This window comes from Labeo rohita, chromosome 16 (assembly GCF_022985175.1).
Source record: "Labeo rohita strain BAU-BD-2019 chromosome 16, IGBB_LRoh.1.0, whole genome shotgun sequence".
Lineage (NCBI taxonomy): Eukaryota > Metazoa > Chordata > Actinopteri > Cypriniformes > Cyprinidae > Labeo > Labeo rohita.
Window position 1 is genome coordinate 4,520,371 of NC_066884.1, and position 24,354 is coordinate 4,544,724.

Consider the following 24,354-nt stretch of genomic DNA (forward strand, 5'->3'; position numbering starts at 1 on the left):
ATTGAGGACACAAACTATTTATTTTATTTTATTTTCATTTTCATTTTCTCCAAATGATTAACAAGATGGAAAATTGAGAACACAAACTATGTATTTTATTTATTTATTTTTCTTTTTTCCTCCAAAATGATTAACAAGATGAAAAGTGGTTAGAGGACACAAACTATACATACATTCATACATTCATTTATTTATTTATTTATTTTTATTTATTTATTTTTTCTCCATATCATTAACAAGACGAAAAGTGGTATTGAGGACACACAGTTATGTATTAATTTGTTTTTTTTTTTTTATTCATTTATCCATCCTCCAAATGATTAACAAGATGGAATGCGGTATCGAGGACACAAACTACATTTTATTTTATTTTTTATTATTTTTATTTTTTCCTCCAAATCATTAAAATAATGGAAAGTGGTATCAAGGACACAAACTACATTTTATTTATTTATTTATTTATTTATTTATTTACATTTTTTTTCTTGTGTTTCTCCAAATGATTAACAAGATGGAAAGATCGAGGACCCAAGCTATTTATTCATTTATTCTTTCTTTCTTTCTTTCTTTCTTTCTTTCTTTCTCCTAATGATTAACAATGATTGACAAGTTGTATTAAGGACACAAACTAAACATTTATTATTTTTACTGTTTTTAATAAAAAAAATTACCAAGATGCAAAGTGTATTGGGGACACACAAACTGGACATTTATCTGTTTAAAAAGATGATCAAAAAGAAATTTTTGTTCAAAAGTTTAGGGTCAGCAATTTTTTTTACGAATTCGAAAAGGCTCTTATGCTCAGCAAGGCTGCATTTATTTGATCAAGAATACAGTGAAAGCTGTAATATTTTAAAATATTACAATTTAAAAACATAAAACATTTAAAATGTAATTGATTTCTGTGATCAGTGCTGAATTTTCAGCATCATTACTCCAGTCTTCAGTGTCACATGATCCTTCAGAAATCATTCTAATATGCTGATTTGCTGCTCATGAAACATTTATTATTATTAATGTTGAAAACAGTTTCGCTGTCTAATATTTTGTGTGTAAACCATGATGCTTTGTTCAGGTTTCTTTAATTCATCAGTTGTTCAGAAGAACACCATTTATTTAAAAAAAGAAATCTTATGTAACATAAAAGTCTGTTTTGATCAACAATGCATTGTTGCTGAATAAAAGTATTAATTTGTTTTTAAAAATATATATTTTTTTAATGGTAGTGTAAATGGCTTGTTGTAACTGCGTTTCTGTTTTTCTCAGGCTGAAGAAGGCTTGCATTGGCTACGAGCACATGTTCGAGGAAGTTCCCATCGTCATCAAGAACTCTCATCTCATAAACGTGCTGCTGCTGGATCTGCAAGAGAAGAGTACGGTGGCTGACAAGCACGAGCTGCTCAATCTGTCAAGCAGGTCAGTGTCACCCCTGCCCTGACCTCTATGTTCAACGCTCCCATTTTGGGAAAAAGATTTGTCATTTGCTGATTCATCTCGTCAATCCGTGTCTTTTAAGCCTCTCTGCCACGGCTCTGTTTCGCCCAGGAAGTTGACCGAGGAAATGCAATACACGCTGACAAGCCCTGACGGCACAGTTTAATCTTGACACTCGAAATAGGTCTTGCGTCTTGCCTGAACCAAACTGTTATAAAACCAGCCTTCTGGGAGCAGAGAAATGCGGCAAATGTGATTTTTATTCCGGCAATTACAACATCCGAATTCATTTGCTTTCAGGCAGATGCAAATACAAACATCGCACCTCAGATTTCAGTGTGTCTTTTGCATCTAGTACATCTTCATTTGCCAGTATATCCAAAAGCTGTTTTTTAATTGGTTTTACATTTAATATTGTCTTACTACATAACCAAGCGATAGCTGAATCTGTGCTGAGAATTTGACCGGATGTCGATAACAGCTGATAGGGGTGCTTTTTAAAAGTTTATAAGCCTGTTTACTTTGCCCAATTATATGGTTAGTTGCATTTTATTTGCTTTTAACATCATTTTTTTCTCAGATAACAGACCAGCGGCCCACCAGTTTAGAGGCACTGACCTAAAATTACGTTTTCGCGGGGACCATCATTAATGCTGCTAGCTGGAGCCGGACGTTTTATTCTCTTGCAAATCGCCTTCCCTTCTAAATTAATTTGCCTAATCCAGTTAGATTCAACGGAATTTTATTACAGATTGAGTCGAGTCCGTTTCCAGGAGAGCAGTTCCCAGAAATGAGCCTCATTACATTCAGAATGAATTTTCTTTTTATTTCTTTGTCTTTTTTAAATTTAAATAATATGACCAGTAGCTTCAAGGACAGTATATTAAGTGTTGAGTTTAGAGGAAACATTCAAGTCTATATCAGAGGCATATTCTGCAGCACTTCATTTTATTTCTTCTCTGAATGCTAGGGTTTCTTGCACTAAGAATGTTGTAGTTTAGCTTGCATGAGCAATTTTTAACCTCGTTATTGCTGGTTTGCTACTGTACCTTAGACTACTTTATGTAAATTTTACCATTTTGAGAGTAAATGATACATGTTGTGATAGTTTGACATTTTTGCATTGGAAAATAAGTATATGTCTATTAGATTGTTGAAAACTGTGTCTGCATTGATATGCAAATATGGCTGTTAATTAGCGGCTGTGACTTCATTCTGAAACTCTGAAGATTTAGATTTGTTTGATTTTATTTTTCTGAACTGGTTCACACTGCCAGTTTCAATCTTTTTTAATTTAATTGTTTTGGGATTTTAATTAGGCTGCCACTCAAAACTATTCATAGAGATCATTTAATATTTTTTTCTTTTGCTTGTTATATTAGTGCATAAAAATTAAAATACCTTTCAAAAGTTTGGGGACAATTTTTGAGAAAGAATTATTAGTATTATTTAGCAAGGATGCGTTAAATTGATCAAACCTGAGATTTATAATGTTACAAAAGTTATATTTCAGATGAATGCTTTTCGTTTTAAAAATCAAAAGTTTACATACACCTTGCAGAATCTGCAAAATGTTAATTATTTTACCAAAATAAGAGAGATCATACAAAATGCATTTTTTTTTTCATTTTTCCTATTTTGCCTAAATATCAGATTTCTTTCTTTTAGTACCGCCCTTCAGAAGCTACAGCAGATACTCACAGGTTTCCCAGAAGACAAAATAAGTTACATTTAGCCTCATCTTCAAATTCAAAAGTTTTTACCCCCAGCTCTTAATGTATGGGGTTAGAATCGTTGCATAATTCCAAATAAATACATTATGATCCACAAATAAATGTAAAGCGATTGACAAAAACAAAGCATATTCACAAAATAAATAGAATGAGATCCACAAATAAATCTTAGAGTTCCACAAACATGAATTATATTCACAAGTAAAAAAATTAGAATTGCAAATAAAAAACATACTCACAAATATTTTTTTTATTTTACAAACACAACTTTGCCCGGCATTTATATGTGAATCGCGTACTGTGCATTTGTAGATCGCTGTGCGTATTTGTGGATTGCTTTCTGTGCATTTGTGGATCGCAGCGCATATTTGTGGATTGCTCTCTGTGCATTTGTAAATCGCTGCGCGTATTTGTGGATTTTGAAACATTTCAAGCGTCAGGAGGCACACTGATCCACAAATGCATGGACTCCACCCACCTTCTACTTAAGCCAATCAGATACCGGCCACGTGGGGCTGACCAATCGTTGAATGTTCTCCAACCAATCACGTTTTGCCTTACAATCAGTGCAGGACCAGCCGTAATTCAGAACAAATAAACCTCTTCAAAATGGACGACTAGGACAGTGGTGCTCATCACAGCATTGTTGTAATAATATCTAAAATAAAACAAGTAGTGTTATGTGTAATGTAATCAGTGTCGATGCGTGTTTTGACCGTGAGTGTGTTCAGCAAACTGGTATTCTACGGTGACCGGGAGGGGAGGTCTTCGGTTCACTTAGTTTTGTCGTGGCCATGACATATAAACTCGTGAGAACGTGATAATATAACACAGCCACGAGATATTAATTTGTGGGAACGTCATGTTATGTCGAGGTAACGATGTCGTGGCCTCGAGATGCTATGTTGAGGGAAGGACATCCATTTCTCGTGGCCACGTCTTATTATGATGAGGGAACGGCATATTTTTCTCGTGCATAAACAAACCTTCGTGACCATAGCAACCTGGGATTATCAGAGTTGTTTAAAACATTTTTACTAACATGAAACATTTAATTTAATATTTGTATATTCTTCTTCTTCTTCTTATTATTATTATTATTATTATTATTATTATTATTATTAATAATAATAAGAACGTTATGTAAGATCGAAATGAAGGGAAAATATAAAAATATAATAATAGGCTAATAATAATGATGTTGATGAAGATGATGGTGATAATAATGGCCTAATAATAATATACAAATATTTTGAAGACGATTGAGGGATGGGTAAAAATGTTTTCTTGTATGCCTGTTATTTAGACTACTTTAGGTAACGTTTATTCATTATAAACTTAATATGAATGCTGTTTACATTGCGTGCAATATAATAATTTATATTATAAAACAATAAAAGAAGTTATGAAATAATCTATAATAATTAATATAATAATTTATTAATTCAAAATAAAATAATAATGAATCCATCTCTGATAATCCCCGGTTGCTATGGTCACGCAGGTTTGTTTATGCAATAAACTCGTGGCCACTAGAAAAATATGTCGTTCCCTTAACATAAGTCGTGGCATAAGTATGTCGTTACCTCGACAAACGTTCTCGTGGCCACGATGTAATATCACGTTCCCACAAATTAATATCTCGTGGCTGTGTTATATTATCACGTTCTCACGAGTTTATATGTCGTGGCCACGACAAAACTAAGTGAACCGAAGACCTCCCCTCCCGGTCACCGTAGAATACCAGTTTGCTAAACACACTCACGGTCAAAACACGCATCGACTCAGTGATACATGAAACACTGATTACATTACACATAACATTACTTGTTTTATTTTAGATATTATTACAATAATGCTGTTATGAGCACCACTGTCCTAGTCGTCCATTTTGAAGAGGTTAATTGTCCTGAATTACGGCTGGTCCTGCACTGATCGTAAGGCAAAACGTGATTGGTTGGAGCGAGAACATGCAACGATTGGTCAGCCCCAATTGGCCGGTATCTGATTGGCTTAAGTAGAAGGTGGGTGGAGTCCATGCATTTGTGGATCAGTGTGCGTCTTGACGCTTGAAATGTTTCAAAATCCACAAATACGCGCAGCGATTTACAAATGCACAGAGAGCAATCCACAAATATGCGCTGCGATCCACAAATGCACAGAAAGCAATCCACAAATACGCACAGCGATCTACAAATGCACAGTACGCGATTCACATATAAATGCCGGGCAAAGTTGTGTTTGTAAAATAAAAAAAATATTTGTGAGTATGTTTTTTATTTGCAATTCTAATTTTTTTACTTGTGAATATAATTCATGTTTGTGGAACTCTAAGATTTATTTGTGGATCTCATTCTATTTATTTTGTGAATATGCTTTGTTTTTGTCAATCGCTTTACATTTATTTGTGGATCATAATGTATTTATTTGGAATTATGCAACAATTCTAACCCCATATTAATGCATTGTTTTTCCTTCTGGAGCATCAGTGAGCGTTTAAACCTTCTGTAATAGTTGCATATGAGTCCCTCAGTTGTCCTCAGTGTGAAAATATGGTTCTCAAAATTGTACAGTCACTGTTAGAAAGGGTTCAAATACACACACATGCTGAAAAACCAAAGAATTTATGGGACCTGAAGGATTTTTCTGAAGAACAGCAGGCAGTTCAACTGTTCAGGACAAACAAAGGACTCATGAACAACTATCACTAAACAAAAAAACACAGCTAAAATAACATAAAAAAATAACATGCATTTTGAATAATGCCTCTTATTTTGATGATAAATCTTTAATATTTTGCAGATTCTGCAAGGTGCATGTAAACTTTTGACTTCAACTGTATATACAGGCCCTATAATATTTTTCAGACTTAAATATTTTGCAGCACAGCTGTTTTCAACTTTGCAAATCAGCATTTTAGAATGATTTCTGAAGAATCATGTGACACTCAAGACTGGAGTAATGATGCTGAAAATTCAGATCTGATCTCATGAATAAATTACATTTTAAAATATATAAAAATAGAAAAGTTATTTTAGGTTGTAATAATTTTAATGCATGTACTATGTTAAGAAGAGGCCAAACTTTTGTTCAGAAGTGTTTTCTTGTATATGTAGTGGAAAACATGCCTTGATTGTTTTTAAACTTGTTTTTAAAAGCAGTTTAGTTTTGTGTGTTAGACATATTGAGGCTACAATGGCTGTTTGGTTCCTCTGATTGAAAAGAAATCACCCTTTCAGACCATTTCAGAGATAAATAGCAAGGTATATATAGAACTGCATCAAAAGAGTGGAAAACATCAAGATTTTTTGGGCTATATCACCCAGCTCTGATCTACATAGTGCATTGATCTCTTTTATTTCAAAAGAGCAAGAAATATCACATTTTCTCCCTCTGCGATTCGTCCTCTTTAATGAACGTAGGAACTGGAAATGTCATTTTTCTGACTGTTTATGCTCCCCCAGCAGCCACAGCTGTTCGGGCCCCTCTTCCGAATCAGACTAATTGATAGACTAAATACTTGGGATGTGAGCAGGTGTTTTGGTCTTTATAGTTAATGCTTTATGAGTCGGCACAATCTTTGCCATTTTGAGCAAGTCTTTCATTTGTAATTCAGAACATCCCAGGAGTTAGTGTGTTTAATAGGCCCTGCTGGTGAAATCATTCAGCCTTCCCATCAGCACGCAGATAATGATAATGTATTCAGCATGTAATTTCGGTCTTTCTGTGTACAGAGATGCCCTTTCCTTTCTTGGCAAATACCAATAGGTCTATAGAGCAGATGTGTCACTCCAAAAACACAGAGACTTGAAAGCATGTAATGATGACTGTTAAAGAAATCAAAATCATCCTCATTTGCTTGGCTGTCATGTCATTCCAAAGTGCTACTTTTTCCCGTGAAACACAGACTCCATCGGTCACTTTACTTCCGTGCAATTACGATGAAATGTAGGCTAAGGTGTGTGAAAGTGCTCCATACAGCTCATGCAATAGATTCTATGTCGTCTGAAGACATACGATCGCTTACAATTAAATCAAACTCCTTCATTTAATGAAAGTAGTAGTTCTTTGATTTGTGCAGCAAATATTACTTGTTTGCGTTGGATGATCTAGCTCACTCAAGTGATTGAGATGATTTGGTACATATAACGGCTTGCTAGAGGGGTCATCAGTGATTTAATGGTTTAAATTGTGGTCTTTTACTCACATAAAGCGTTTGCAGAACTTCAGAAGAGTTGGAACGAAGTGGATGAGTCATATAAACTGTTTTAATGATATCTGTATGGTGTTTTTGCATGCTTTTTGAAGTGTCTTTAATCATTTACTTTGAACGAACGGTTAAGATGTTCTGTTTCACGGAAGAAAGGTTTGAAATGACATGAGGGTGGTTTAAATGACAGATTTTTAATTCTTAGTTGAATATTCCTTAAAAATAGCTCAAATTAGTGTCTAAAACTTGCACTGATTGATCTTAACTAGATCTTTAGTTTTATACTGAAAAAAAAAAAAAAAATCAGTGAAATTTTCATTAGAAAACTTTAGCATAAAAGTACAGTACCAAATAATATTTTAAAGAATTAAGTTATTTCTTAATGTTCTTCACTAATTTAATGTTAATATACCAAATTGCATAAATCAAGAGTTTTTTAAAAAAAGTTTTTGCCTTTATAATATACTGACGATTAACCAGTAGAAATTTGTCAGATTTTGGACTATCGTCTTGATTGTGGTTACACACTCATTAGACGTTATTATGCTACGTAGTCACAACCTATTGTTTGCACGCAATTTTAAGCATTGCAGTTTTAAAACGTCATTTTAAGCTGTTGAAGTGCAGTTAGCAGTGAAGGAACTCATGAAGACGGTGTTCACAGAGCACGGGGGTATTAAACAGCTATTTTTGCCGCTTCGTTGGCTTTGGATGGTTAAATACACACACTTGTATGTCAAAATGCCTATCTTTTCAAGTATCCTTGAAAACCGCAATTTAGGTTTTAAGTGAAAGCAAACAGCTGAGAAAGAAAACAATGCAATGTGCAACAGTATATTGGATCTGGGCGGGTCTTAAAGTGACAGCAGTCTAATATTCCTGTTGTCTGCCATTCATGTTAATCAAACAACAAAAGAGAGAAATATATATTTAATTTACACAGAATGTGCAGTGTTTTTATACATTTGCTTACTTTATACAATGTAGCATTTCTTATTTATTTGTTCTACTATAGTTTGTAGGGTTTTTTTTTTTGGTTTTTTTTTAAATATATTAGTTTTTTGTGTATAAAATATATTAGTGTGTATAATGTGTATAAATATATTAGTTTAAATATATTAGTTTCTTGACACTGGTGACAAGAATTATGAAATTTATATGGCATCAAAAATGTTGGTGTCATAAAGATCTTATTTAAAGCAAAAATAACTATATTGTGAGATATATTGTATGTTCTGGTAAATAATCTTTATATTAAGTATTCCTTAATGTTTTAACAATAATTTTATTAGTAGTATTGTATTGTCATTACATTAACTAATACATTTCTGTCACAGTTTCTTCAGGTAAAACTGAACTTTTATTTTAACAGGTTGCTGTGAAGACCTGTAACTTTCAATTTGTATATGATATGCCCATAGTTTTTCTTAAAAGAAACCGTAAGATGCTTATGAAGTAAGACTCTGTAAGTTCTAGAGTTTCTGTTTCTCTCTTATATGTGACCCTGGACCACAAAACCAGTCTTAAGTCGCTGGGGTATAATTGTAGCAATCGCCAAAAATACAATGTATGGGTCAAAATTATTTATTTTTATTTTATGCCAAAAATTATTAGGAAATTAAGTAAAGATCATGTTCCATGAAAATATTTAGTAAATTTCCTACTGTAAATCTATTAAAACTTACTTTTTGATTAGTAATATGCATTGCTAAGAACTTCATTTGGACTTTTAAAGGCAATTTTTTCAATATTTACTTTTTTTTTTTTTTTCTTTTTTTTTTTCTCCACCCTCAGATTCCAGATTTTCAAATAATTGTATCTCGGCCGAATATTTTCCTATCATAACAAACCATGCATCAGTGGAAAACGTATTTTTTCAGATGTATATCTGATGTATAATTTCAGTTTTGAAAAATTGACCCTTATGACTGGTTTTGTGGTCCAGGGTCACATATTGAGACCTACTTTTGGTTTATTTGTCCAAAATTTGACAAATTCATGGAAATCATAGGGCCCTATGTAAGGCAGCTTATTCTTTTTTACTTCCAAGAACATTTAACAGCATTTTACTGTAAAATGACATGAGATGTCTCATTAGGTCTATTGGAGTTACCTATTTTTCACCCCATATAGTAAAGGAACTTTATTATCTTAGCATTTTTACAGTCTTCTAGCATTAAAATTAGAATCATTTTTTACAGTGTATCTTTTTAAAACGCAATTTTCAACAGCATGCTACTATCTTCAAAGTGTTTTCGGTGGGTGGTGTCATTTTCCTAATGCTTCAGAATGTTCTCGGAAGGGCTCTGTGATTGCACGTTATCCCCAGATAAAAATGGAAATGACTTTGTCTTCGAAAGCCTAATCTTGATTAATAAAGCAATTCACCTAGCTTTCGGGGAATTACAGTATGAGGTAAAATGGCTCTGTTCCAAGCCCTGGTGAGCTGCCTTGCTGTGTACTGCCTACACAGACAGCATTCTTACTGAAATTGCAACTCTACACGCTCTACATAGGCAGTGACTATTGTGTAACGTGCAAATAGCGCTTTACGCATGAAGAGCTTGGCATTATGGGAATGCTTTCTTGATGTAGGATGCATGCAATTCTTTAGAATTTGTCCAAAAGCAACATATGTAGCACTTGGAAGAGATTCTGTGTTGGCACAGCCTTCTAATATGCTGCCTACATAGGCAGCTTAATAGGTTTTGGAACAGAGCCGACGTATTTGTTGAAGGTTTAAGATATTTGGTGACCCCTCATGCTATGTCTCCCTCATCCATGGAAATTTAGAACAGATAGTCGTCCTTATCTGATGCTTCTGTCATCTTAGGTTTTTAATTGAATAGAAAATCACCGTGGAGCAATTACACTTTGATGTGCAGTCAGCCGTTTATTACGCAAAGTTTGTTTGACTAAACTATCTGTCAATCTGTTGCCATAGTAACCACCTGGAAAAGAGCCTTCAGCTGCTGATGGACCGCGTGGACGACATAAGCCAAGAAATAGTCAAGTACAATACATACTGCCGCAACCTCACCAAACAGCAGCAGCAGAAGCAGCAGGTACATTTGCTTTCTCTCATCTGTTTCTTCCTCGGTGGCTGTTGATCTGATGCGCCGTCACTCTCTCTTGAATTGGCTTTTAAAAGCACGCACTGCAGTGCCATTTCAGCCCGAGTTGTTGTTTAGAGTGGCTGAAATGTCTAATTACATACCTGAGAATAAGAGCACAGGTTCAGAAGGGGTTGATTAGATGCATGCGTGCTCTTGAAGGAAATGCAGAGACTGATATTAATGCATTGAGTGTTTGAAAGTAAAACTAATAAAGACTGAGAAAAGGCACAGTGCAAGATCTTTACATCATGCATATGGATTCATTTTAGTTATGCGGTATTTTAAGGATGCGTTTCTGTTAAAGCGACTTTTGGAAATCTGGTCTGGTCAAGCTCAGACGTGTAAACGTTATTATTGATAATGAATGTACATGCAATTTGCAAGCGTAAGAAAATGGTGGTAGTGGTTTCCCTCCAAAATGATGTCACTTTGTGGAGGATGATGTCATTTAAGTTGGCTTTCGTGATTTAAAGGGAGTTAAAAATAAAACGGGCTAAAAGTGATAGAGGATGCAAAAATCAGTTTTGTGATTAACTAAAACCTAATAAAATCCATTTTTGTTAATTGAAATAAACCTAAAATAAATATAAATACATGAAAGATGTAAAGAGACTTAAAAAAAGATGTGACTTAAAAATCTTAAATATTGCAAATGTTGCCACAACTATATGAAACAGAAATCTAGAAATAGAAATAATGGGAAAAAATGACGAATGCATATAGCATAATTACTAAAACATAAAAATAAATAAACCTAAAAAAAAAAAAAATAAAAACATGAAAAATTTAGACTTAAAAATCGTAATTACAAATGTTGCCTCAACAACTAAATGAAACAGAATAAGCTTTTATGCATACTAAAATGACTACAAATAAAACTGAAATAAGACAAATTAAATGTAAATAGAAATACTGAGGGAAAAATTAAAAAAATTACATGCATATAGTATTACTAAAACTTATTTAAAAAATAAATAAATCTGAAATAAAATATAAATACATGAAAATGTAGACTTAAAAAAATCTTAATTGCAAGTTTTTAGTTTTTATACATACTAAAATTACTAAAAATAAAACTAATTAAATCTAAATTGAAATATTGGAAAAAATAAAGATGACAAATGCATATAACATAATTACTAATACTTAAATTAAAATAAACCTGAAATAAAATGTAAATACATGAAAAATGTAGACTTGAATCTTAAAAATTACAAATATTGCCTCAACAACTAACTGAAACAGAGTAAGTTTTTATACATACTAAAATTACTAAAATAAAACTGAAATAAAACAAATAAATCTAAATATATTGGGGGGAAAATTATGATACATGCATATAGCATAAATACTAAAACTTAAAAATAAACCTGAACAAATAATAAACATACATGAAAATGTAGACTTAAAAATGTTGCCTCAACAACTAACTGAAACAGAATAAGTTTTAATGCATACTACTAAATCTAAATAGAAATGACAAATGCATATAACATAATTACTAAAACTTTAAAACAAATAGACTTGAAATCAAATATAAATACATGAAAAAAGACTTAAATCTTAAAAATGACAACTGAAATGGAATATGTTTTAATACATACTAAAATAAAACAAAAATATAACAAATTAAGTCTAAATAGAAATATTGTGAAAAAAATGACATGCATGTACATAATTACTAAACTTAAATTAAAATAAATACTCCTGAAGTCAAATATAAATACATGAAAAATGTAGACAAATCTTAAAAACAACAAATGTTGACAAGTTTTAATGCATACTAAAATGAACAAATAATTCAAATAAAAATAAAACTGAAACAGATAAATCTAAATAGAAATATTAGGATAAAAAAATAAATGCATATAGCATAATTATTAAAACTTAAATTAAAATAAATAAACCCGAAATAAATATAAATGCTTGAAAACTGTAGACCAGGGATCACCAAACTTGATCCTGGAGGGCCGGTGTCCTGCAGAGTTTAGCTCCAATTTGCCTCAACACGCCTGCCTGGAAGTTTCAATTATACCTATTAAGACCTTGATTAGCTGGTTCAGGTGTGTTTGATTAGGGTTGGAGCTAAACTCTGTAGGACACCGGCCCTCCAGGACCGAGTGTGGTGACCCCTGCTGTAGACTTAATTTTAAAAATTACAAATGTTTCCTCAACTAACTGAAACGAAATGAGTTTTATACATAACTAAAAAAAAATTAAATAAAACAAATAAATTGAAATAGAAATATTAGAAAATGACACATACATATAGCATAATTACTAACACTTTAAAGTAATTAAAGTAGCACTTAAAATAAATAAACTTTAAATAAAATATAAATACAATTAAAATACAGACTTAAAAATCTGAAAAAAAAAACGATGAATGTTGCCTCAACTAACTAAAACAGTTTTTATACATATTAAAATGACCAAAAAAAAACCTGAAACAAATTAAATCTAAATAGAAATGTTGAAAAAAGCACATTAAAAACTGAAAATATAAAAAAAGCTGAATCAAAATATTAATAAATACTTTAGAAGTGTATAGACAATACGAAAATAACACTGCTATAAATTGAATTAAAAACTTTTATTTATTTATTAAAACTCTGAGTATTTCTTCTGAGTAATAAAATTGCCAGTTTTTTATGTTATAAGTGCGTGCAGCACCTGGGAACATGACAGAAATGACATGCAGTCAAACTTAAGTAGTGAAATTACTTCACTACTAAAGTCTGCCTTATGTTCACTTAATCGTTATATTTCAATAAAAGAAAACTAATGTAATTTAGTTAATCTTTGACATTGTAAATTTAATGTTTCATCCAATGGGGATATGAAAACGTGCTGCATGCTATGAATGACCCGTACCGTAAATGGCTGACGTCGCTCTCTGCCTGAGATAAAACTGCTCAATAGATTATTTAGAGTTCAGGAGGACCATCTAATTTACAATCCTTACCCGCTTCAGATTCATAATTTTATCCATTTCGCCAGGCGGACAAATCGGCCAAAATGCCCTTGACATTTTCAGGTTTTTGCATTGCAGGCATTTTGTAAACATGTGTCCTGAGCACCACCTGAACACAGAAAGAGCAGCGTGAAATAGCACAGGACGCTTCTGGGTTCATTTTGTATGGAGCTGTGTTATATTTGACCTTATGTAAGTACAGCAGGATCATTTGAAGAGAGGCCACCCTTGAAATCAGATAACGCCGAACCCTATTTTTCAAGACGCTCCATGATAACATGTTGTCACGCTATGAATATGACAGAAACGGCTGGAGCGGTTGCACATTTGTCAAAGTTTGTTTCTCTGCTTGTTCTCTACCCTGGAGAGCTTGCTTAAAAAAAGAAAAAACCGTGATGGTCTTCAACAGCGAAATGAGCCCACAGATGTTAATTAAAGAGAAAGTAGCTTAGTTGAAATGCCTGGATAAAATGCAAAAGCCCTTAAAGAAATACTTCACACAAAATGACACATTCGTTTGGCTTTTTTTGTTTGTCGTTTTTTATGTAATCCAATAGGAGATATTTTATAGAATGTCCAAGCCACTGTTTACCATATTAAACCGAATGAGGCTGTTAAGCTTTAAAAATGAAAAGAAAATGCTTAGAAATGGTCTGTTTAAATTAAACATTATATTTCCAAGTCTTTTTAAACCATTCGATGGCTTTGGATGAGGAAAGGGCCAAAATTTAAAGATAAAATATGCCCTTTTTTGCCCTACAAGTGTAATATTTTTTTTTTCGAACATGTTTTCCGATTAGAATGAAGGTCATGTGGTTTTATTTTACTTTATTTATTATTTTCCAAGTTGACAGCATCAGAAGTTTTGCCTGAAGTAAAATAAGTTTAAGCTGAAGTACTATAAAAAAGGAAATAAAAAAGGACAAACTTAAAAATAATTAATTAAATTAAAAAAATTAGAAAATTAATTAAGTAAAATAAAAAGTGGGGAATAAAATAAAATAAATGAAGAGAAACAAAAAGGAGACTAAAAATAATGGGTAACTTAATTAGAAGTGTAGAAAATTAAAAAGATAAAATAAATAGGAGAAAAGGCAAACAATGTGAAAAATGGAAACAAACGAGAAATAAAAAGGGAAATAAAAGAAACGTAAAAAATAAAAAGAAATGCACATGAAGAGAACTACGGTGGAGTAAAAGAAAATAAAAATGATAGTTAACTGCATTTAGCAATACATTAGAAATACAATAATAGAAATACATATAATAAATAAATACAAGAAATAGAAATGGGAAAAAATAGAGAAATAAAAAATAAAAAGAAATATAAAAAACATATATGAAGAATAAAATAAAAACTGTAAAGTTACTAACTTAAACTAAAATGAAACCTGAAAATATAAAAATAAACTAATTAAAAATATTTATGAATACCATAATACTATATACATAATTCTAAAATTAGAAATGATTAAGCTAAAGTACTAAATTTACTAAAAAAATAAATCTGAAATAAAACTACAGCTAAATAGAAATTAAAAAATTAAAACAATAAATAAAACTGAGAATAATAATGAAATGAAATAAACAAAAATAAGTGGAGAAATAAATGAAATACATAGAGAAATAAAGAAAACTAATAAGCTAAAATGAGAAAAATAGGGAAAAAATAAAATAAATGAAGAGAAACAAAAAGGAGACTAAAGGATAATTTACTGAGGTGTAGAAAATTAAAAAGATGAAATAGAGGAGAAAATCAAAAAGTAAATGTGAGAAATAAAAGAAATTTAAACAATGTTTAAGACATGCTAAAATGACAAAAAAACTGAAATGAAAAGTAAGCCTAAATAGAATAAAAAAAGACTAGTAAAAATGACAAAAGAACATAAATACTAAAACTAAAATGCAACATTAAAATACAGGAATAAAAGCGAATTAAAACATTAATGAGTACTATAATAGTATATACTTGATCCTAAAATGACAGTGTTTTAAAATGATCAATTTGTGTAATTGAAAGTTTTTCCATCCTCATTCATTTTCATTATATTAAAAAGAGCCCCTAAGACAGTCCACTAAACCTCTCCCTTTGGTCTAAATCGAGGTTGGTTTTAAAATGGCTTCATGGTGCATAAATGATTTTATTTTTGCGAAATATTGAATTTTTTCTCTCTGCGTTTCGCCTGTTGCTCTTGCCTCATTAGCACTTTGAAAAACATTGGCTTCTTCTAGAACAAAACGCAGTTTGTAATCAGGGGGACGTTTCTCCAGTGAGCCTACAGTGTTTATTAGACCATTAGCACTTCCTGTTTGACAGGATGGTTGATCCCTTCAAAGAAATTTAAAGGGTGCCCTCAAACGGCGGCGTAAATGAGGCCAGACCCCGGCGACTCGGTCACGATCGGGTCGCCGCAACGGCTCCTATATCAAGCGCGCTGAAATCTGCCGTAATTACTGTTGTCATCGATCATATCCTTCCCGTCTCCGCCTCCACACAGCCTCTCGCACGCCGGTCCCCGGGTGAACCATATAAACCAAATGACCCGCATCAATCACCATTTAATATCAAAGAGAATTGCCGCTGTGTTGGCAGTTTGCGTTCCTAAATCATATGCCTAATTTCAACAAAAATGGCCGGTATCCTCAACGGTGACATAAGTCGCACCAACTCAAATAGGATATGAGTTCCTCTCGCCGTTTTTCTGTGAATATACCGTATATTAAAATGTGATCTACTGCACCTTAAAAAAAAAAACAACCTCTGAATGGTCGAGCTTGACAAAACTGGGGCGAATGGAGGACTTGTCAAGCTGTGCTGTTTGCAGTTTCGGATGTGTCAGATCAACCTGCCTTAAGGTGTACATTGAAGTAATAACACTGCTGTATTGTCTGCACTCTAGCTAGCGGTGGGCGGTTATGTCACCTTAACAGTGTGGATATAGTGATACGGTTCATTTCCCCTGTAATGCAGAATTTTTAAGATGTACTGTATCAATTATTTTATTTTATTTAGTTTGCTTTCTTTTCTCAATTATTATTAGTTTAATAATTAATCTTTTTTTTGTTACTTGATTTTTTTTTTTTTTTTTTTTCTATTTATTGTTCTCATATTTCTGCTTTATTCTTTATATTTCTTTATTGTATTATTTTCTTGATTCTATTATTAATAATCAATTTTTTCTTCATTCTTTGCATTTTTTTTATTTTATTTTTAGTCCTGTTTTAATTTACCAGTTAATTTTATTTAGCTTATCCTTTTTTATTTCTTGTATTTGTTTATCTTTTTATTTATATCTCGTTTTGTTTCATTCCTCTTTTTTTATTTCTCTGTAATACTTCATTTTTTTATATTTCTTTTTATTTATTTTTTATTTTTTATTTCTTTTTACTTGACTTCTCTTTTCTTCCCATTTCTATTTCTTGTATTTAACTTTTTTATTTATACCTCTTAAATGTATTTAACTATCCTTTTTATTCCTCTGTCATTCTTCATGTATATTTATTTTGTATATTTCTTTTTCTTATTTATTTTATTTCTTTTTATTTGTCTTTTGTTCCATATTTCTTTCTATTTCTTGTCTTTTTTTTCTAAACTTTTTATTTATACCTCTTTAATGCAGTTAGCTATCCTTTTTATTCTCATTTTTTTATTCCTCTGTAATTCTTATTTTTATTTTTTTTATTTCTCTTTATTTTATTTCTCTTTTGTTCCCATTTCTATTTCTTGTATTTATTTAACTTTTTATTTGTACCTCTTAAATGTAGTTAACTATCCTTTTTATTCTCCTTTTTTATTCCTGTAATTCTTCATGTATTTTTATGTTTTATTTTATTTCTCTTTTGTTCCCATTTCTATTTCTTGTATTTATTTATCTTATTTATACTTCCTACATGTAGTTAACTATCCTTTTTATTCTCCTTTTTACTATCCTGTAATTCTCATGTGTTTTTTTTTTTTAATTTCTTTTGCATTTCTTTTTTCCTCTTTTTTCATTCTATTTCTCTTTTGTTCCCATTTCATATATATATTTTTTTGCTTTTCTCCTCTATTTACCTTTACCTTTTTAATGATTAATTTTAATTGAATACCTCTTATTAATTTTTAGTTAATTATCCTTTTTAGTCTCTCTAATATCTTCATTTGTAATTTTATTTTATTTACCTTTTTTATTTTATCTTATTATTATTATTATTATTTGTCTTATTTCTATATGTATTTCATTTATTTCTCCCCTTCATTTATTTATTTTTTTTATTATAATTTTTTTTTTCATTTCTCTGTGTTCTTTACACCTCTTTTTTTTTTTTTTTTTTTTCTTTTTTTTTTTCTAGACTTTATTTGGTTCTTAATGTAGTAATTCAATTCAAAAAGTACACTGGGACAAAAATGATTCTGCTCTGCCCTTTGCACTGTATATACCTTCATTTCACCCATCTCCCTCTTGAACTCATGCTTGAATAAGTTTTCGGTACAAAGCGTCACAGCATGCAGTGATCCTCAAGTGTTCTGATGCCCAGAAATGCATCTGTATTCTTAGGGATGATCTGACTTGCTCTTCAGATGACACCCTGAACTCGCCAGAAACATGGCTATTGGATGCCAGCACTGTTGCTGGAAATTGCAATCCTTCTTTCCTTTATTCCATTCTGGTTCTGTTTCCGTCTTTGAAAACCTTTTCTCTTTTTTTGACGCTGCTCGGGTCACTCCAAATTCCTCCGTGAAAAGTTTCTAGCTCATTTTCTCTTTTCTGCATCCTCTAGTATCTCCAAAGGAGGCAGCAGGAAAACGCCCAGCGGCAGAGTCGCGGAGAGCCCCCGCTACCGGAAGAAGACATCAGTAAGATGTTCAAACCTCCGCAGGCGCCTCCGCGCATGGACACGCTCCTCATCGCAGGTACCCGGGGGGTCAACAGCCATTCACCCTCAGTTAAACGGCTTTTTTCTTCCAGCATATACTGCAGGGCGTTGGAAATTTATAGTCCGCTGTCTAGAAGAATCGATCCATGCATTGATCAATTCAGCAATGAATGGATCAGTTTAAATGGGAACGGGAATAACTGCAGGTCTTAAATCTTCACACCATGTTCTTATCCCGATGGAGTCGCAGTTAGATTTGCCCTCATGTATCGGACAACCATCATCTCAGAAGAGGATGATTAAGTACAGAGGTTGCCAATATTATTTTCCCCCATCAACATGATTAATTTTATTTAATTAAGCTTAATTTTGTCCATTTCTAAATGTAGTCAGGGTTCAACATTTGTTGTTTTTTTTTTTTGTTTGTTTTGTTTTGTTTTGTTTTTCTCCGCTGTCCCAGTTGGGCAAGTACCTCAGATTTTTAATGATTTTTTTTATTTTATTTTTTTTTTGAAGATAAGTATTTTACACACACAATTTTTTTATTAATATATTTACTTATTTTTATTTATTTAAAAGCTGCATTGCCAATATTGTGTAAAAAATAAATAAATAAGTTTAAATAAATAATATTTAAGAAACGCATTTATTCATAATAAGAAATATAACAATATTATTTATAGTTTTTTTTTTTGGGAGGGAAATCTGGAAATTATGCAGCTGTGAAACTCCACAGTGGCGTACAGTGCAGAACATTATTGATGTGTGCTACAGTTGATTTTAAATACCATTACCCTGACATATCAAATAAGCAGAATTTGCAAAAAAAACAAAAAAAACAAACAAACCTTGGATGTCCTTCTTACATGCCTGATTTATACCATAAGCTCATTTTTTTTGTCTCCATGACCTGAACCAGATGTTTGATTTTTTTTTTTTTTTTTTTTTTTTTTTTTTCCAATTTAATATTTCAATACAATTAAATAATTAAGTACAATGAAATATATTAAAAAAAAAATAATCTTGCAGTTGTGAGTTATAAAGTCAGAATATCAATATAAAATTTTTACTTTTTTCTTAGAATTTCAAGATATAAACTTGCAATTGCGAGTTATAAAGTCAGAATTATATATAAATTTGCAATTATGAGAAATGAAGTCAGAATTTCAAGATATAAACTCGCAATTACGAGTTATAAAGTCAGAATTGTGCATATGAGCTTGCAGTTTTGACTTTTTTTTTTTTTTTTTTTTTTTTTTTTTTTTAGAATTGCGATATAAACTCGAGTTATAAAATCAGAATTGTATATAAATGCAATTATGTGAAATGAAGTCAGAATTGCATGATATAAACTTACAATTGCCTGATATAAACTTGCAATTCTGAGAAATGAAGTCCGAATTCTGTGAAGTAAACTGCGAGTTATAAAGTCAGAATTGCAAGATACAAATAACAAATTTAATTTTTTTTTTATTAATTATTTTTTTCAGGACTGTTCAACCTTCTCTAATCATGTCCATGTCTAACCATGTTTTGTGTGTGTGTATTCACATAGCAAGTGCTAAAACCTTTACCAAGTTTCGTACCATTCAGATGAACTAAAACAATTCTATAAAAAAAAAGTTAAATTTTTCAGTCCAAAATGACCAAAGAGCACCAGAGTGTTAAAATGTGCAGTGTTCAGGTCCCGTGGGACCAGGATTGAGAACTGCTGTTATAAACGCCAAGTCCTTGCCATCAAACTCTCATTTTCTTGCAGTTTGTCTGGCTTCACCAGATCATTGCTGTTTGGCTTGTGCTATTTACTCCCGGGTGTAAATAGTCGCTCCAGTTGAATAATCAATATCTCTTGGTCTTGTTGTATATAATTAATTTGTTTCCTTCTGCTTCTTCACAAGGACAAATCAACAACTACTGTCAGAACATTAAGGAGTTTACCTCGCAGAACCTTGGAAAACTCTTCATGGCAGAAGCACTGCAGGGCCACAGCAGCTAGAGAGATGAAACGGAGTGGTGCATCTGCCTTTTTCCCATCTCTAACCTTCAAACCATTCTAATGAGCTTAAGGGAGATCTTGAACAGATTTTTTGTAATTTGTACAATAAAGATGTATGCATCTCTCAATGCCTGATTCTTATTCATTATCTAAGTTGCAGCATATGTGTGAAGAATCCTGCTGTCTGATTACATGGCAAAGCTGGAAATAAACTGGTAATACCATTGAAGTTCACTTTCTGATGTGCTTTCACACTGGGCTTGTGCACTAAATGACTCTAGTTTTGGGTGTTTTAATGAGGCTGTTGGATCGGCTTTAATCACAAATAATTGTGCACTGTCAACGGCTTACAGCGGTGCATTTCTCGCTCATGTTCTTCCACAGCAGGTTATCCGCACCGCAGAATGCTGTCTTTGGGATGTAAAGATTTTCATGTCACTTCTAAGAAAGCAAGAGCGATTATGTGCGATCGGAGGGATCATGCATTCAAAATTATCCCATCATTCAAAATTACCCATGTTATTCTGTTTCAGTTCAGAATATTGCGTAATATTATTAGCTATTAGGGCTGCACACTTAATCAAAATCTCTCTCAGCTAAAATAATAGCCTTAGGTTTATAATGCATGAACATGATTAGGACTGAAATATATTACTATTTTAATGCTATCAGTGTATTATAAAATGCATTCATGTATACTGTTGTATACAGTTGAGGTCAAAAGTTTACATACACCTTGCAGAATCTGCAAAATGTTATTTCACAAAATTAGAGAGATCATGCAAAATGCATGTTATTTTCTTTTTATTTAATACTGACCTGAATAAGATATTTCACATAAAGTGTTTAAATATAGTCCACAAAAAAAATAATAGTTGAATTTAGAAAAATGACCCTGTTCAAAAGTTTACATACACTTGATTCTTAATACTGTGAATGATCCACAGCTGTGTTTTGTTGTTTAGTGATAGTTGTTCATGAGTCTCTTGTTTGTCCTAAACAGTTAAACTATCTTGTTCTTCAGAAAAATCCTTCAGGTTCCACAAATTCTTTGGTGTTTCAGTGTTTCTGTGCATTTGAACCTTTTCCAACAATGACTGTATGATTTTGAGATCCATCTTTTCACACTGAGGACAACTGAGGGACTCACATGCAACTATTACAGAAGGTTCAAACGCTCACTGATGCTCCAGAAGGAAAAACGATGCATTAGGAGCTAGGGGGTGAAAACTTTTGGAATTTACAGATCAGGGGGGTTTTTTTTGTTTGTTTTTTTGAGAATCATGTAAGTAGCTTCTGAAGTAGTACTAAATTTAAAAAATATATTTAGGCAAGAAATAAAGTACACATTTTCACTCTGTTCAAAAGTTTTCAATGCATCGTTTTTTCCTTCTGAAGCATCAGTGAGCTATATATAGCCTTTTTAAATCACATTTATGATTGCAATTGATGGCTGAGTTCACTTGGTGAGCTAATAAGTGTTAGTTGGTTCTTTTATAGATTATACCCAAGTTTTAACACCCTTGGAGTATAATAATTTATATTGGCAGCACTGCGTGGGTGAAACATTAATTTGCAGACAAAGGCGTCGCTTGTTAGCCTGTAGTTTTTACACATTTTATTTCAATGTAAATATATGCATTTTTGTTACATTAGTCTGGATGTACACAGCAGCAATATAGTTTAATATGACAGAAATTGCTATTCATATTTAATTAAATAATTTGTTAATATCATTATTACTATTTATTATTACCAGTGTTGGGGAAAGTTACTTTTAAAAGTAATGCATTACAATTTTGCGTTACTCCCTAAAAAAAGAAACTAATTACGTTATCTAGTTACTTTTTATGGAAAGTAATGAGTTGCGTTACTTTTGCGTTACTGTCTAAATCTGGGCAGGGCATACTTGTTTGTTTTTAATTTAAAAAGTTCTATTTTGGGCAAATGTAAAAGTGTTCACACCAAAAGCCTCAGGCTGTAGTAAATTTACGTCTGTACAGTAGAGTGCAGAAGAAGAAAAAAGAACAACAAATGTTAGTTTATCTTGAGTAATTTTTGCTTTATAATATGGTTGAATTTGATCATGGAAGGTCAGCAGCAAAGACATTGGTTAAAATAACGGGCTTAAATACATAAAAATTTGTATTATTTAACACATTTAATAATTGCAGGTTTGCATCATATTCTGAGTTGCATTTAATGTTTTTATTAATTTTAAGGAAAACTTTTTTTTTTGTGAGTGAGATGAGTCAATGAATGTTCACATTTATTCTAGAACTAAAGCAACATCTTACTCCCGATTTCTCTCAACATTACTTATGTGAAAAAGTAACTGATACTTGTGAATTAAAAAGTAATGTTACTTTACTAGTTACTTGGAAAAGTAATCCTATTACGTAACTCGCGCTACTTGTAATGCGTTACCCCCAACACTGATTATCACCATCATTTTTATTTTTATCAATTATTAATTGCATGCCAAATTTGCTATTAGCTTTAAACCAGTTCTTAACTTGTTTTAGTGGGCGCATAAATGGAAATATTCATGGATTGGTTGGGTTTCTTTTTCTTTTTTAGTATATTAAACGATCAAAAAAGGATACTTAGAAGGCATCTTACTATGCAAGTATCCTTCCAGCATCATCTAGTCGTTGACACCTAGGGTGTGATGTCCATTTCTCCTGAAAACAAGTTGTATAAGCAAAACAAACTTCGAAAATGTACTCCATATTTTGTTAGGAACCCGGCAGAACTCGGTGTTCCCAGGTTTGTCGTTCATCCTTAAGGTGTTTACGTAGGTCTTCGTCGCTCCTTTAGCTCAGAGACCTCGCGTCGCTTTCGGTGTGGCAACTCGAGGCCCGTGTTACCGCGACCTATTGAAATATGTCACGTTGATTAAAACAGCAGCTGCTCGGGCCGCGCTGTTCAAATCAGCTTGTCAGTAATGATGGACAATGCCTCGGCTTAATAAAATGAAACGAGTTATCTCGCTGTTAAGTCATGACTCTTACTTTTTTTCCCTTCCACTGTGAAATTGCCATGGCAACTGCAGAATCTCTATGCACAAGCGATAGGCGCCGAGAAGAGTTTCCCCCCACCCTTCTAAAAGTAATCTTGTAAATCCTCAAAACCTAAAGAAAATATTGATTTAGCAAAGGTGTGGGTGGGAAAGATGAATGAAGGATTTGCGTGATGAGGAGGAATACGAAAGATTGCCGATTAAGACAAGAAAAAATACAGTGGGCTGGGAGATCGTATGTTCTGGTGCGTGTGTTTCAAACCCTTTCATAACGCCTCCTGTAACATTCAACACACCACTTAAATCCACCATGTGGTTTTATCATAAACAGCTGTCATGCGCTCATCCCGCTCGTGACACATAAGGCTGTCAGGATCCTTGAAAGAATTTATGCCAGTCAGAAAGAAAGCGATGCATTTTTTTTTATACCCACCATGTTGCGGGACTCTTCGCCATAAAGCACAAGCCGCTTAATACAGACTGACCTAAACTGTCTGGGATAATTATGACGAGTGGCTTTCCCCCACACGTCCTGAGGGAAGCGTTTTGTCAGCTGCAAGTGGCTGATAGAGAGGATAAACCCATGATTGACTTGGCTTTATAGGCGACCCCACTTTACAGCACTTGTTTTTTTTTTCTTCATAGGGTACAATGACAGCGCAGAACACCTACGTTTATTTAGTTCCACTCTAGAATTCGGAATATTCAACTTCCTAATTGGACTAGTGTGATAGAACGCTGGCGATTCTTTGAACCGTTCCAAACGTCGATTCATTGATTTGTTGTTCTTGTCAATCAGACTGTTTTTATATGAATTTACATACTATTAATGTAAGTTTATTCATGTTTTGATAAATTATTTGATATTTTGCTACACATAAATATTATTTAAAGCTGCATTCCGTTCCACTCACGAATTCGGAATTTCCGACTTTTTGGAATAGTAAGATAGAACGCTGCCGAATTTTGAAGGATTCCAAATATCAATTCATTCATTTGTTCTTGTCGTCAA

At 32.4% G+C, this 24,354-nt stretch overlaps 1 protein-coding gene across 1 annotated transcript in view; it reads left to right on the plus strand.

Moving 5' to 3' along the window:
• The window catches only part of eif3ha (eukaryotic translation initiation factor 3, subunit H, a), an 81,169-nt gene extending 60,721 nt beyond the window's left edge, over nt 1-20,448 (plus strand). Inside the window, exons 5-8 of the mRNA XM_051131758.1 lie at nt 1,267-1,416; nt 10,322-10,442; nt 18,229-18,361; nt 20,223-20,448. Coding sequence (XP_050987715.1) covers nt 1,267-1,416; nt 10,322-10,442; nt 18,229-18,361; nt 20,223-20,320 — 502 coding nt within the window. The 3' untranslated portion in view covers nt 20,321-20,448. The remainder of the gene's footprint in view (nt 1-1,266; nt 1,417-10,321; nt 10,443-18,228; nt 18,362-20,222) is intronic.
• Nucleotides 20,449-24,354: the final 3,906 nt, after the last annotated feature.